Source organism: Centroberyx gerrardi, chromosome 7 (assembly GCF_048128805.1).
Source record: "Centroberyx gerrardi isolate f3 chromosome 7, fCenGer3.hap1.cur.20231027, whole genome shotgun sequence".
In the NCBI taxonomy this organism is placed as follows: Eukaryota; Metazoa; Chordata; class Actinopteri; order Beryciformes; family Berycidae; genus Centroberyx; species Centroberyx gerrardi.
In genome coordinates this window covers 8,458,819-8,475,744 of record NC_136003.1, presented here as the reverse complement: position 1 = coordinate 8,475,744, position 16,926 = coordinate 8,458,819, and the positions used below count along the sequence as shown (strand labels likewise).

Genomic DNA, 16,926 nt, shown 5'->3' with positions numbered 1-16,926 from the left:
GAAATAGAGAGACATGCAAACAAAGGGAGATCAAAGGACAACAAAAGGGCGAGACAGTTTGGCGTTGAGAGAATCCTCTCTAATTTGATGAGCACAGTGTGACTCCTCCCTGTCTGACTGACCAGAAGCGATGGTGTGGCTGTGTGCGTTTCTATTCCACCCCAAGGCCAGTGGGCTAATCTCATTAGAGCATTAGAGCTCTGTTTCACCTGCCTGGCTGCCTGGCTGCTGTATATCTCACACACACACACACATACACGCACCTCTCCGGAGCTACGGCTAAATCGTGATCAGAGAATCACTGAGTGAGGATGGATGGATGGGTTTGGTGTAAATTTATCCTTAATTATGCTATCCCACACGCATTTTGAAGACCAAAGCGAAAGTCCCTCACATCATAGATTTTCTCAGGGGATTTCCTGCAGCGCCACCATGTAGAAAATATGTCCGGGACAGCAACTTTGTGCCTAATTAGCAATCTGGGAGGGATCTTGTCATGTTTTTTTTTTCCCCCCTAAGCCTGAGATGTGTGTGTGTGTGCATAGACAGAAGCACACACAGCCAAACACACAAACAAGTAGATACACCCTATACGCTGATGACTCATTGCCTCTGAGACAATTAGGACTTCACGGAACAACAAAATCTAGAATCCACTCTTAGGACACTGGTGCTATTTCAACTCCGTCTGTACTGTAAACAAGATGGTGGGGTTCAGATCCAGACTCCAACTCTGCTTATTGACTTTATTCTCTTATCAGTTCTTAATAATTCCAAATTCATAATCAAAGAATATTGGCAGATCACAATAATGAAACATTTAATTTCACTTGGAATGCAGTTGGAATTAGTTGAAATGTTGATTTAAGATGGAAGTGCAAGTCTTTTGGTTCTTGAAATCATCAAGAACAATAATCCTGAGTAATAATTGTGATCACAATAAATAGCAAAATGATTAGCATTTTAGCCGTAATTGTGCTGCCCTAACTAATTATTTTGATTACTCTTGGAATAAAAGAAATCAGTGTTTCCAAACATAAATATTATTATAGTAATTTGAGAAATGATATTAATGAGCTTTAGATCTCACCATTCAAATCTGTTGCCACAAAATTGTTTCTCAAAATAGGGAATAACAATGTGGGGTTGCCATAGCATAACATAGCTATACGTGTGAGTGTGTATGTGTGGGAGTGCTGTGAGTGTATCCGATGTGACAAGGCTGTGAGGTGTGTAAAAGGGGACAGAACACATTGTCAGGACCTCGGGGACTGGAACCCTCACCCCGCTGACACTGAACGCAACCGACAACTGGAGACGGATGCCAAGCCCGAGCGGGTTAGATAATATCAGCCACGGGGAAATGGTTGAGCGTTCAAATCCCAGAGGGTGACGCCATGTCAGACTGTCACTTTTGGTATCGTCAATCCTCGTAATTACACACTGGCCCCATGGTGGAGGTCGTGGGTTCAAAGCCCGCAAGAGCAATAGAAGTAGTCAGGTAAAATTGTGGCTCTCTGGGTTTACGGTGGCCATGGGGCTAGTTAGGGGCTAGCTGCTGCGCTGCTGCAAAAGCCAACTATCCATCCTGTATACAAACATCTAATATGTATTTGTGTCCAAGTGTATGTGTGACAATAATAATATTAATGGTCCGAATAATTTCTGAAGACATCTTTATCGTCCGTGTCCCACTGTTTCGTCTTGTTGCCACGTCAGCATAAACAATTTACAACTGTGTGTGTGCAGGTATGCGTATCCTGGTGACACTGCTGTTGGACACCCTGCCCATGCTGGGGAACGTCCTGCTCCTCTGCTTCTTCGTCTTCTTCATCTTCGGCATCGTGGGAGTCCAGCTGTGGGCGGGGCTTCTGCGCAACCGCTGCTTCCTGGGAGAAGACGTCCGAACGTAAGGAATTATTTCTTTCATCCTGGGCCAGAAGTAGCTCAAACAGCCTCAAGTGTGTTGCTGCTGTTTTGTTTTGCATTAACTTCCGTCTTGAGTCCCATTCAAAACCTCGGAGGAAATCATTTGCGGCTTGTCGAAGACGGGATCTGATGCAATTAGCTTCCACCTTGAGCATAAAAATACTCAGAGATGTGAAAAATACAGTCAACAGTTACATTTTGGTGTTTTAATCCACTTTGAACGTCACAAAAATGGCTCCAAAGAACTCCATGTCAAAGTCAACCATTCACCCATCTGCACAAGTGCCATTCTCGTCATCTATGTGTCATCCAAATTTCAGTAAGTAAGAGTGATATGCAGATCACACATGATAATACATAATTCCGCAATGCTGTATCATAGAAAGCTGTTTATTGGGTTTGTTTCGTTCATTTGGTCTTATTTTGAAGCTGCCTCTAGCACGCGCCACAAGGATGTGGAGAGTTCACGCGGTAAGGTGAATGGTGGACTTAAGGTTTTGGGTCTCTGATATGTTCAAAGTGGATTTTAACAACAAAATCAAACTTTTGAGAGTCTATTTTAAACATCTCTCTGTTTTGCATTTTCTCAAAGAGGAAGACATTGCGTTAGATCTCGTCTTCGGCAAGCCACTTCACGCCACGCGGTGTGTGGTCAAATCTTTCTTCAAGGTTCCGAACCTACTCTCTCTCTCTCTCTCTCTCTCTCTCTCTCTCTCCCTACCTTTTTCTTCAGATCTCTGTTCGCGTTTGTGTTGTATTGTCATAAGGAGTTACAGTCAGCTGTGGCCAGTAGCGAAGATACAGTAACCTAGTTGTAACTTGTGAGAGTATGTGAGCTGCACAACACACTCTGGGATGTACACAGCCCTATGGCATCCTCACACACATTTATGCAGAAGTGCACACACACACACACACACACACACACACACACACACAGAGAGAGAGAGACCCTTTGAATATTCAAATCTGTCCAATAGAGCTTGATATTACAATTTAGATTTTCATTTCATTTCATTTTTACAATCAGGTATATAATGTAAATGATGATACAAATATTGTTGGTTTCTTGTCATTGAATGTAATATTTTCTCTTATGTTTTTGTTTGTTTGAATTTCTGCTTTGACAATATGTACACACGTATGTCATGCCAATAAAGCAGACAGAGACAGAAGGAGAACATTCACAGACTCCCCCAAAAAAACATAACAGACACACACGCAAACATGCACGCATGCACACACACACACACACACACAGGGAAAAGATCAGCGGAGTCCCAGATTTAGCCGTGGGGAGAGCAGTTGTACGAAAACAGCTTCAACTTCCACAACCACAGGAAGCCAAAAATGTCACTGAGGCATTCCTGAACTAATTCTATTTTTGATGTAATGGTACAAATTGTACCAGAGTTAATGTAGCCGAATCCTTCCTGTGTGTGTGTGTATCCAAGTTTGTGTGTGCGTGTGTGTGTGTGTGTGCGTGTGTTTAAGAGACAGCGAAAGACAGAGACAGAGAGAGAACAGCAGCTAAATATTTCATTGCCAAGGCATGCTGCTGTGTTTCCTCTCTCAGAACAAATGATCGCCTGACCTCCGGTACAGCGTGAATCCCAAATATAACACACACGCACGCACGCACACACACACACACACACACACTCTTGCACAGACATATACATGCTCTCTCTCTTTCTCTTCTGCTTCTCAGATACTAAGGCAGCCTGCCGTCTTCCACATGACCGATCACGTATATTAGATAATTATAAAATGGAACCAAAATCAGAACTGGAATTTCTTCTGAGATTTTTCCAACAGCTAACCTCTGATATTTTCTCATGGCCTGTTTTGCCAGCTAATGCCTGAGTGAATGCTTCCCATAAACAATTTATATCTATAAACTCTCCAAAATCATTCCAGGACGGAGGGAAAACAGACATATTTTACATATTGGCAACCAGCAATGTTCAATCCATGAAAGGGTTCCTAGGACCCTTGGGTGATGAAACTTGACATAATACTTACCATACATGTCATTTTCAACTCAAGGAGTAAATGAAACACACCAGACCTGGAGTTTTGTGGTTTTCACACAACAGCAGCAATAAAGGTGGAGGGGGGGCAAGCAGACACGGGCCAGCAACTTACAGTCCTGCCAGAGATTGTCAGCACCTGCCTAAAATCTGATCTGGCACTGCGGTACAACACTCAGCGGTCTGTTTACTGTGTGCCATGCCATGGGAAGATGCACTAGATGAGGCATAGAAATGAAAAAGCTTGACTGAACAGCGAGGGTACGCCCTATGAAGTTGGGTGCTGTGGATTTTAATGTGTAGATAGGGGAAAGCACTAGTAGTCATTGCATAGCTTTGGGACATTAGCAACACATAAACAGTCTAAACTAGACTGGCTGTGAGGACTCTATTCATTGCTTTAGATTTATCCACATCCACAACTAGTTTACTCAGGGAGCCGCCCCATGTTCACACTGTGAGCAACTTGGTTAATGGGTCACTCTATTCTGATTCCAATTGCATCTATCTATTGGTCTCATACAGCTACAAAATTTTTAAAGGATAAGTTTGGTGATTTTGGACCTATATATAATGTGTACATGTAGTACTTACCTGAAGTACTTGGACCCGCAGAGAATATTGAGTCCCCAGTCAGATGTCAGACCAGACCGGGTATGTCAAAATACCTTAGTAATATAGTTCTAAGTATCTATAGTACAGGTATGTAAGACACAAACTATAGGTTAGGTTATAGTGTTTACCATTGACCCCAATGATCAATGCAAATGTTCGGGAAGCTTTGAATGGCTGTAATTGACTTATTATTAGTATTAGTATTTGTTGTTTGTGTTTCGCACTTGCTAAGCAGAATTCTTGCTCATGAAACTAAATCACATCGGTAGGGAATCAAGGAATCAGGAATAAAGAAATCGCGGTAAAGCTGTTGACGGTTGATAACCGTGAAAAGTCCAGCCGTGGCCAGCGACTTTTCTCGGCCAACAAGCTTGCTGACCGTCCGGACATCGGACGAGTTTCCCCGGTCGCTCAGCTCTGCAGGAAATGAATAGACTTCCAATAGTGTGATAGAGTGAACGTGGGGTTAGGATTCATGTTCAGGGGTTACAGCAAGCCACAAAGGCAGCTTCTGAAGCAGCTGCAAAAGAGCAACCGGTGGCTCCGGCTGAAATGAATCGCCTCATTAATCAATCTCATGACTAAGATAGGAGTTCATGCTGGCATCGCTATGGTAGCAGATGTGGGTAGTTACACACCGTTCTCAGCTCCTGGTATAGGTGTTGTACAGAACCAAGTCTACTGGTTGCTGATGCAGTTCGATTTCTGAGCTGCTGCGCCATTTGAAGCCACCAGGGTCAGCCGTCCCATTAGTCTGCTGTTGTAGAGATTGATGGTGAGGTTGGAAATTATTGATTTAGATGTTGTGGAAGTAGAGAAATGTAAGTATAAGTGCAGATGCAACGTGTGGATAGTGTACAGTAGGTGCTGTATAGTTGAGCATAGTTACTGATGCGCCTGCTGGCGGTGTTGCGCGCCTAATGGAAAGAAACATCTGTGATTGGATGTGTGCCCACCTGATAACCCCGATGATATATCCACTCTCATCAACCACACTTAAGCCAGGCTTCTATGTAGGCGTACACCTTAAATAGCACAAGGGATAAGTACATCTGATCCTGTTTATTGGTGAATGATACAACCGCAGCAATAAAAGGAGATAAAAACTTTCCCCAGCACAAGAAGCGCTCAGAGCAATGTTTTGTAATCGTCTGAGGAAGTAAAAGGATTCTTATCAGTTGCAGTCAGGGTCCTGGGATACAAGATATTCTCTGTATTTCTCTTCCCTATACAAGAACTTTAAACCTTAAGGGGGATTTGCAGACAGTGACCGGACTATAAAACTCTGAACCGTTCCTGATTGAGAACAAATCAATATGACTGAGTTGAACCTCACTTTGTATGGCCTGCTTGTATTCATGTATGAACTCAGTTAACTCTAAGATCAGTGACCTATCTGTAATAGGATGACTATTCGCTGAACATTCATTTTCCCTTGTTTATATTACAATTTCAGTCTCAATAACTCATCCATGTGATTGGATGAGATGATCCAAGATATAAATGCCTTCTGAGAATGGTTTCCCTGTAAAACTGGGATTGGTTTATAACCTATTCATATTCTTTCTCCATCCAGAATATACAACCTGTCCATAAGTACTTACTACATGTCCGAGGAGGGTGAAGACAGCCCGTTCATTTGCTCGGCCCCCCGTGAGAACGGGATGCTGCGCTGCCACGACGTGCCCGCCTACAGCGAGGGCGGGGCCGAGTGCACATTGGCCGCGCCGCCCCGGGGTTCAGCCCTGATTGGATCACCCCCTGTGGTGGGCGGGGCCAGCGGTAACGGCTGCGTGAACTGGAACCAGTACTATAATGTGTGCCGCCCCGGGGACATCAACCCTCACAAGGGCGCTGTCAACTTTGACAACATCGCCTATGCCTGGATCGCCATATTCCAGGTAAGATTGTATAAATATGCAGATTTGGACATGGACATGTAGATGCTGTATGATAAAGGAAGAGGGATATATGGAGAGGAGATTGTTGAGAGTAACAGTGAGAGGCATCACTTGGGCCCTGAAATTGAGGAATGGTGTCGGCACAAACATTCGCAAACAATTACAAACACATGTACATTCACAGACACACAAACAGAAGGGCCCATAAGGAGCTATTGTACTCGAACAATATGGAGGTGGGCCAGACCTAATGAAATGGCCAATTATGCCAATATAGGCTGTATGGGGAGCTCTAAAGGTGTTTGGAGAACAATATAGGATTTTAAAGCTGCGCTATGCAACTTAGCACTTTGGCTGTCCAAAATGGCAGCGAGAGGTAAGAGTTTCAGCCATCGTTGGTGATGTAGAGCTCACTCGCTGCTGTTTAGGAGACAGTTTTGTATTTTTCTCATAAGTATCAATTCGTCATTTCCTCAGCAAAAAAGCTTCTGCTTGGTTAACCTGAACAAACAGTTGGTTTTTGGCATTGTTAGCTAGCTAACTAGCAAGCTAATTTAGCAAAGCAGCTGATGTCAGTGTTAACATGTGACTATGGCTAGCAAACTAGCTTCTACTACATACTTTAGAGTGCAAATCAGATATGTTTACAACAAGGCAGTGCTGCTGACCAGATGCTAGCTAACAAGCATCTAAACAGATTTATCAGTTGCAAAATGATCAGTTCCCAGTCCAAAACAGCACAGAAGTGAACCTTGTCTGTTCAGTTCTGTTGAAACGGCCAAATCATATGTTTAGAAAAACACTGTTGAGGACCTCCACTATGGCCACCAAAGGGTGTGTATCGTGACCTGAGAGCCCTCTATCTCCTGTCCATGCGCTGGTTGTGTAAATGTATTTTTCTCTTCCCTCGGTGCTGAGCCCGGCTCCCCAGGCGAGCGTGACAGGCTTTTCCCTATCACAGCCTTTCCTCTAACACCGCCTGGGCTGTACTGATATAAGCCCAGTCCTGCGAATAGATCTGTTCTGGTCCCGCTGATAGATCTGTCTCTGTGTCTAATGGGCTTTGACTTGCGCGGCATGACTTTCTCGAACAGAGTCATACCTTCAAATTACTCCAAGTAACACAAAAAGTGACAAGACACACACTCACAAAATTCAATCACAGCTTAAACAGACAGAAACAGCACAAACACTGATAAGACACACCCTCACCCCAGACACCAACACAATTCATATGGGCATGCACACGCCCATGTGCACGCATGCACACACACACACACACACACACACACACACACACATTTACTTATCCCTGTTAGGCATTCTCCAATCATAGCTTCGAATTACATCAGGTCTGCGCCTCTCACCTCACTCTTAGACACCCCAACTTTGCAGTGTGTGTGTGTGTGTGTGTGTGTGTGTGTTGTTCCCAGCTCACAGTCAGAGATCTCAAAGATTAGATATTAGATATTATTAATGGCAGAGTGAGCATCTCTTTCAGCCCAAAATGAGATGAGATTTCTTATGAATTAGAATGCTGTGTGTGTGTGTGTGTGTGTGTGTGTGTGTGTGTGTGTGTGTATGCGTGTGTGTGTGGTGACTGTCAGTGTATGTGTTGTTGCTATGATTGGATTGTGTGTGTGTGTGTGTGTGTGTGTGTCACCACTCCCAGTGATTTAATATGCACAGCCATGCCCCTTGAAAGGACACTCCGAACAGAGTAATATATTTTTCTTATGCTATGTGCTTTTACAATGGAAATTTACGGAAAAGATTGCAGGTATGAAAGCACGGCCTTGCACCAGAGAAAAATAGAGAGAAAGAAAGACACAGAGGGAGTGAGTGAGAGAATGTGAGAGAAGGATGGGAGAGAATGAGACATTGAAAGGATGAGATATGGCCAACATTACTTGACACCAAAGAATAACAACTTGCTCAAATCTAATCAATTCTTGAAAGACTCTTTCCATTTCTCTGGCAGATGTGTTTTTTTGACATTCAGGAAGCCTTTTTATTGACTTCAACCCAGCTGATGGAAATGCATCTAATTCACATTTTTATTTTTTTTGAAACATTTCATAAGTTTGCGTAATATTTGCTTGACAGTTGGATGGAAACAGTAAGAGAAAAATATAGAAAGAGTGATTGAGAGAGAAAGAGAAAGGAAAATAAAGAGTAGGAGAGAAAGAGATCGAGATAGAGAGTGAGAAAGAGACGGATAGGGAGTGAGAGAGAATCCTAAATGAGAGAAAGAGAGATGGAGAGTGTGGAGAAAGAGAGAGGAGGGAGCTGCAGTGAATGTTAGACGAGGTGCTTGTTATCCCTGTGTCTACAGTAGAAAGCTTTATTCCCTCAGTATCTGTAAATATGAAGAATATGAATAATACATTTTCAGTGCAAGGGTTTTTAAAACATTTCAGCCTGTGGCTCCAAAATTGAGTAAATTCGAGGGTCGCTCCGGGACGCGGGCGCATGAAAACAAGCAGTTACCTTGTCAAATTGGGGACCCAGCGCGACCTGGCCCGGGACTTAATTGAGTCCCGACTAGGGCTGGGCGGTACACCAAATACTCCGGGATCCTTCTCCGGAGGAAATTCCCTTGCTGATTTTTAAAATAATCTTGATTTTTAGTAATTAAAACGTAGCCTGGTGCACGGCAATCAAATGTGGAAGCACACACAGGGACAAAAAATATACTCAAGTTGATTGCAAATGTATTTAGATCCAACACAGAAGGACACTTTGTCACATTTGTTTTATTTCTTGTGCTACAGCTTCCTTTTGGGAATCCACCACCGCCTGATTCTTGTTCATCATTTTTGTTCTTGACTGATGGACTCATACTTTAATTTAATATATCCGGTATGTGATGACAGTTGATTGACAGGAAGATCTAGACTTCCGCTCATCCCCAGTTCTGACCTACAGTGTAAGAACCAGTTAGTGGATTGACCTCTGTCAAAAGAATAGGGGGAAAAAAAAGCAGATTTGGGAATGAAGCAGATAAAAATAAGAGAGTGAGAAAGTGAGAAAGACAAGGCGGCGGCAGATAAAGAGGTAGAGAGCAGAGATAAAGGATGAGGAGAAAGAGCAGAGGACAAACTAAGGGGCATCTTCGGGTTATCAGGCCAATCTGTCTATCAACCCGTAGGTTAATAACTATTGACCCGGTAGAGACAGGCGCTTGGTCACACGCACGCACACACTCCTGTCCCGCCTGTCCAATAGGGTTCAAGAGCAATGTGTTGTTGTTTGAGAGAGTTGGCGGGTGATTTGTTCAGGCTATCACCTCTATTCCCTCCTCTCTTAAATAACCAATGACAGCTGAGCATGTCCTCTCTGCTCCACATGCATGTCATTAAGGTAAACTGCAGGATCGGCCGCTTTGCTCGTCGTCCCCTTATCTCTAACGGGGGTCAAGAGCGGTGGATGGGTTGTTTGTTGCGGGGGTCAGCGGGTGATTTGCTCAGGTTATCGCCTCTATCTCCTCTCTTAAATAACCGATGACAGCTGAGTATGTCCTCTCCGCTCCACATGCATGCCACTGACTTAAACAGCGACAACTAAAAGGATTTACAACACCCTCTAGAGTAGCGGGACGGCCCTCGGACGAACGTTCCTTCCCTCCATTTCGAACAGGGAAGCGTGTATTTTCATTGCTTATTTAAACCAATGGAATTTATTGCCTGGCTATAGTAGCTTGCTGACTCGTTGAACTCGCCGTTACACCCAAAGAGATCATTCCTATCTCTTCAATTTGTAGTTAAATTGATTTCTCGACCCTGCAAACACACCTTTAGGATCTGGAATCGTTTCTCTATCTCTGTTCGTTTCATAATTCTACCTAAAAAGTAATAATAATTATCTAATGGCGGACTTTCCCAGGTCTGGATCACCACCAAAATGGAATCAATTGTTCCTTGGCTCGAGGTCTATCTGGCCACCGAGTTTCACAGAAATCCGATCAGAGGAGATATCCTGCTGACAACAAACAAACGAACTAACAGGGATGAAAACTATTTGGGCCTCGCTGTTTTCGGTGGCGTTGCTTTTTCTGGATAAATGGCCGCAGTTAGTTCCACGCGTCGGGATGCAGAAAGTGTACCGTCACAAAGTATTACACAGAAATTTGAAAAATCTAACGTGGAAAGGCATTCTCTTCTGGTGTATTTATATGCAGAGAAGCCCACTTCACGCTCCGCCTTGTATACTGCGAATGCCTTCAGAGCCTAAGGTTAGTTTTGTTGTGTAAAATACTTCAGCAGCGCCTTTGACTCTTTTAGTCTCTTCACCTTTGAACACAGATCAAGGCTTAGCGGTCCTTTGTGTGCCTCGTGCAGCACCGGGTCCAGTTCTCTGGCGGCAAACCGTGGAAGAGGCTGCACTGAGGCCTCTTCACTCGTCTGTCTGAGTGTGAGTCTGTCCCGCTGTTTGCCAGGCAGGTTGGCTTGACTGTTTGTCTTAATTATTTTCAGACAGCAGGTATTTAAATCTGATCCTTAAGGGAGCATGTCCACATTTTAATTTACAAGCGAACAGATCGGATTTGTGTGTTTTTACAGTATAATCACGAGGACATCGGTTGTCATAGTAGTGATGCTGACTAAGGGTGCGTCCAACAGCTCTGGGTGCTAACAATAAGCGAGTAACATGGATGTTATTTTGATGGCATTTACTAGTCGCAGTGCAGAACGCATTCATCGAAGGAGGCAAAGCGATGGTATATGATGTGAAACCTCTTGGCTCTCTTCCTCATTTGTTGCTCTTGGCACAACGTGTGACTATCAAATATGGAGAGAAAACACTTGAAATCTGATCTGAGTGGTCAGGCTGAGTTGCATTTTCAGAGATGATTCGCATTTCAAAGCACCTAATGTGGTTTAAATCTGAGGTGAAAAGATCGAATTCTGTGTTTTTTTTGCTGTTCAGACTTTAGAAAAAAATATCTGACTTATATCGAAAAACAATTGGAGTTGCGGGGCCTGTCTGTTCTAGATGGTCGGTTGGTTTTTCTGGCTGTTTCGCCGACTGTTTGTCTGGCTGTTAGTCTGGCTGACTGAATCTATGGTTGGTTGGATGGCTGCCTGGCAGACTGTTTGTATGTTTTTTTCTAGCCTGTCTGTTCCCTGTCTCTTCTTCTGGAATCAAGCGGAGCCACAATGAGTTTTTTCTACAGGTGTATTTCAGCTCTGAGATGAGGATCCTTGGCTCCTGTGTTAATCTGGTGCATGGAGAGCATTTCAATAGAGAGAGGATTAGTGGCTGCTGGGTGTGTATGTGTGTGTGTGTGTGTGGAGTGTGCGTGTGTGGGTGTTGGTGGTGTGTACGTGTGTGCATTGGTGTGTTTGTGTACGATTCTTCATGCGTACAAGCATGTGTGCATTCACATGCCTGTTTGCATGTTTGTTGGAAGATTTGTGTATGTTTATTTATGCAAATGCATGTGTTTGTTTCTGTGTGTGTGTGTGTGTGTGTGTGCGTATGCGTACACACTAGCAGTTTATGCGGCGATGTGTAATGCTCGCTGAGGTGTGAGTGTATTATCGGCTTGGCTGAGCTGAGCCGCCGCTTTCAGGTCTCAGCATCTCAGCCACTCATTAGCATAGTAGCTACATGAAAGAGCTGCGTCAGTCCCCCGGCACACACACACACACACACACGGATAAAGGGATAGAGAGACACCACAGGCCTTCTCTCTACAGATAAGCACAGAAAAGAGAATTGGGAATGTATGTCTGACTGTGTGTGTGTGTGTGTGTGTGTGTGTGTGCGCGTGTGTGTGTGCGTGTCTCCAATGTTTATGTTTAAGAATAGCCAATGGGCAGAGCTAGCAAGGCGTGTAATTGTTTTGCTAACTGCCTATTCATTATACAATAATGTATTTCTCTCTCTCTCTCTCGCTCTCTCTCTCTCTCGCTCTCTCTCTCTCTCCCTCCTCCAGGTCATCACACTGGAAGGATGGGTAGACATCATGTACTATGTCATGGATGCTCACTCCTTCTACAATTTTATATATTTTATACTGCTCATTATAGTAAGTATCCTCTTTATTTATTTGTCTTGTTGAACAACCGTAATCTTTGCAACTCATGCTCAAGCTTCAAAAACAATCTCTAACTCTAAACTATGGATGGAAATTCACTAGTTCTGGTCAATTTTGACTGTGGCCGGTAAAGTGGTTAACTTAACTAGACACTGTGGTGGACAACAAACCACCATTAAAGTCACACTGACTTTTTAGCTCATTCTAACTATCATACCATACACCTATTTCACAATTTAGGCCAAAAAAGTTATTTTATTGTATTTCTTATATCAAAATCTCATTCGTTTTACTTCCTGGAAAACATAAAAATTCCAAACAATTAAACAGTCACAGAATTTTGAACAATCCCCTCCCATCAAATAAAACTGCCTGTCTCACCCTAACTGATATCCCACTGGTTTACACTTCATCCCTGCATTATGTCCCGCCCCAACATCCTGTTTCAACAGGAAATACATCACATTAAGGAAGCAAGATGTTCTCAAAATGCCTCTTTATTTGACTTTAAGTGGTTTTTGCTGTATTGTATATTTGTATATGTGGTTAAATAACTTCAGTGCCTGGTGTGCTAGTATCCAACATTTCTTCAGTCCTGCTCCTGTTCATACAGCTCTACACAGTCTGCAGCATTCTGGTCGAAAGCTTACAAACAGCAATGCATTGCTCCTGAAATATATTTTTATGGTATTATACACGCATTAACAACCCAGAGTAACCTTTTTGAAGTTAACCGCTAAACTCTGCTTCAAGCGAAACCCGCTTCCATTGAACGCCACAGACTTTCTTGTTATCGTACACGATTTCACTCTTATCATACAGTTGTTGGGGGGTAAGATTTTGAAAAAGCCCAGCCTCGGCTATATTTTACTCTGCTGTATGACCTACTTTCCTCCCTGCCTGTCGTTTGATGTAGACGTGCTTATTATGCACTCAGAGCGAGGGAGAGAGAGAGAGGGAGAGAGAGGAGATATAGAGAAAGAGGGAGGGAGAGGATGGAAGAAGGCGTGAGCGACGAAAGGAGTGATGGATACAGAAAGATGAGGGAGAGAGGGATGCGAGGAAGAGAGAGAGAAGACTAAAAATTAAATAGGCATTCCAGCGCAGACACGATGTTACGGATATATCTGTAACTTCAAGTCGAGGCCACCGTTTCTGAAACGTTTACATTTCATATCCTCTAAATAACGATAAAAACACAGTCTGTTCTATCATCCCAATGCCTGGCCCAGCTCTCTGCATCTCAATAATGCATAAGGCATAGTAATACTTTGCTTGACACCGTTTTTTTTTACACCTCGAGGATAAAGTTAGCGCTTGCGAGTTCTCCTTTAAAGGTAATATTGACGGAGGAGCATCTATGCAATTGACAGAAGTGGATTTTCTATTTTAATACAACTCCTTGTGACTGTAACGGTGCTTTTATGGAGTAGGTCTGTGGGACGACAGTTAACACGGCCGCTCTTATATCCTTACAAAGGTGCCAGCGGTTTTTAGCACATTATAGGATCTGGCCAAGAGACTCTCGGGACTGCAATATAGTTTCTAGAGAGCGACAATAAGGCCGCAGATCCGGCTGTCTTCATTTGGATTCTCTAAAGAGCCGTGGCCCCGAGTCTCCCCCGTTTAATCGAATCTAAAGTTCATTTTGAAAGCGGAAACCCAAAGTTTTTCCAATAAACATGGAAATACAGTATATTGTGTTGCACTGATTGTCTATGAGTCAGAACTGAGTCAGAGGGTGTTTCTATATGTGATCATTTTGTTCCAACGTCATCATCCCACTCCTTTCTCCGCTTTCCGCCTTCCCATTATCTCCATTTCTCCTTCATTCTACCTTCCCTCTCTTTCTGTCCTTTTCGCCATCTTCTCCTCTCCTCTTCTACCCCTTTTCTTCCCATTTCCTGCCTCTTTCCTCTCTTTCTCCCATCTCTCTCTAACCATTTTCACCTTTCACTTTTACTTTGTATCGACTGATGCACTTTGCCTTGTCTGTCTGTGGTGTTGACATTCACCGTTGCTAGTTTGCTAGGTGCTGTCCCGTAAATGTCAGAGTGATTTTTCGACTTTACCGAAACAAATTCCAAGGAAAGAAATAAAAGGAACATTAGCATGAACTGGAGCTTGCACCTTTACCTTTCCCCTTCCCGCTTTGTCTCCTTTTCCTGCCAATTGCTGTCTAAATCTGGGGTTTCCAATCCAAAAGTGAACCACAAGTGAATGCAAAAATATTGAAATGACCCAGATGCTCATGTTTGCCGGGACTCCAAGGACCAATGCGGTTTCCCCTGGAGCCCAGTTTGTGCGCCGCGACTCTAAATAACCGCTCTGTACCCCCCTCGCACCAGGTGGGCTCTTTCTTCATGATCAACCTGTGCCTGGTGGTCATCGCCACCCAGTTCTCGGAGACCAAGCAGAGGGAGAACGCCCTGATGCGGGAGCAGCGCGCCCGCTACATGTCCAACGACTCCACGCTGGCCAGCTACAGCGAGCCGGGCTCCTGTTACGAGGAGATGCTGCGCTACGTCAGCCACCTCTACCGCAAGCTGACCCGCCGGGTGCAGAGGATATACTCCGGCTGGCACAGGTGAGATGTGGGCTGGAGGAGTCCACCCTAAAGCACTTCAACGCTGTTAAAAACTTCATTTCAGATGTAGTTTCTGGGAGAATTTTGTTGTTTGGCGGGGTATTTTTCTTATTCCCGTGGATATCTGGCCAAAAGTAGACCACATGACATTATGTTGAGATATTTCAACAGTAAACATCAGGTTTTGGTGTCAGTCCCTCAGAGTCAAAGAGCGAGGGCTTCTTTCTAGACGTATCATTTTGTACCGACGTTCAACAATCATACAGGGAGAAATCCATCAGAGATGACAATTTCTCCACCAACAATAGCTCAGATGAACCATAATGCAATGCAGCACACCTTGCATCTTTGTGGATCTGTCAGTAGCGTGTGAAATACAAAGTCCTGATCACAAAACACAAAACAAATTGATGATATCTAACAGTGTAAGAGTGGATCTTTCCTTTAAACTCTGCTTAGGGATTCAAAATGGGTCATGGGTTTATTTCTTGTAGAGCGAGTGGCTATAAATGTTTTTTATGCCGTAGCCTAGAGATTAGACAAGGTCAAAAGGTCGCCTTGTCACTGAAAGGTCTCCGATTCAAATTCCTGGACTGGTTGGGAGAATAGAACAGTACTAGAAAAGTAGAGAAAGTGAATTCCTTCTTTACCCTCAACAGCCATTGTCAAGGTGCCCGTGGGCTAGGCTCCTAGGTATGAGTGTGTGCCCCTGCAGCTACTCATCTAGGTGGCTACTGTAAGTTATAGTTGTGTTTAGCCAACAGTAGCAGACTGTGGTTGCATCACTGAAAAAGAGTGTGCGCATACAGCAAACCTTCTCTGGATAAATGGAGGTTTAAAAAAGTTTGCTTGGGACTAAAAATCTTTTTTTAGGTCAGGAAGTCGAAGAACCTCAAACAGACTGAGCTCAGCCAAGCCCTTAGATTTCCTCTGAGATATTACGAAGACCCGTGTCAAAAAGTCTAAGTCAGTAAAAATTCATTTTATTGAAATTATAATCACACTTTCTCCCCAGGTTAAATTAATCTCGTCTTTGCCCAGCAGTTTGTTGTGTTTGCCGGTGCTCTCGTGTCTCTATACAACACTTTATGAGTCATTTGGGGCAACTAAAACATGCTTTGTTCAGAGCACTTAATAATTCAGTGTGCCTTGGTAATTCTGTGTCTCCCAGAAAAATGCTGTGACACCACAAAATGTTGAGAACCACTTCTCTGGAGGCGTATTCATACACAAACACACAGAAAAAAAGATTACAAGTTTGCATAAACCGTGATTTAATGTAATATTTTGACTGTCTGTGTCCATTGTCCCTCCCCCAGTAAACGTCGTAAAAAGGTGAACCCTAACGGCAGCGGCGGCGGGGGGAACGGCGGCGGCAACGGCCACGGCCACGGCTTCAGCCGGGGCTGCGGCGGCTCGGGCCCGGCCAGCGCCCCGTGGCTGAGGCCCATCCACAACCTGCTGCAGCACCACCAGCACCACCACTGTCGCCTCAGCAACGGCGGGCAGCACACTGTCACCGTGGCGACCGGCGAGCACGGGGACGCAGGAGGAGGAGGAGGGGTCGGCGGAGGAGGGGAGGAGCTGGAGATGAGGACGCTGCCTACGCGGGGAGGAAGTGGGAATGGAAATAGCGGCGGCGGCGGCGGGAACAGCGGCGGCGGGAACAGCGGCGGCGGGAACAGCGGCGGCGGGAACAGCGGCGGCGGGAACAGCGGCGGCGGGAACAGCGGCGGCGGTGGCGGCGATGCCCCTGCTGTCACCCAGGGGATGGGGGCGTTGCTAGGGCGACTGAACGGAGGGATGAACTATCCGACC

At 44.4% G+C, this 16,926-nt stretch overlaps 1 protein-coding gene across 1 annotated transcript in view; it reads left to right on the top strand.

The window, feature by feature from the left end:
• Positions 1 to 16,926, top strand: part of cacna1ha (calcium channel, voltage-dependent, T type, alpha 1H subunit a) — a 124,018-nt gene that overhangs the window by 60,342 nt on the left and 46,750 nt on the right. The window contains exons 6-12 of the mRNA XM_078284696.1: positions 1,750 to 1,909; positions 5,023 to 5,031; positions 6,154 to 6,478; positions 12,420 to 12,512; positions 14,870 to 15,108; positions 16,428 to 16,736; positions 16,836 to 16,926. The exon at positions 16,836 to 16,926 is cut by the window's right edge and continues 154 nt beyond it. Coding sequence (XP_078140822.1) covers positions 1,750 to 1,909; positions 5,023 to 5,031; positions 6,154 to 6,478; positions 12,420 to 12,512; positions 14,870 to 15,108; positions 16,428 to 16,736; positions 16,836 to 16,926 — 1,226 coding nt within the window. The remainder of the gene's footprint in view (positions 1 to 1,749; positions 1,910 to 5,022; positions 5,032 to 6,153; positions 6,479 to 12,419; positions 12,513 to 14,869; positions 15,109 to 16,427; positions 16,737 to 16,835) is intronic.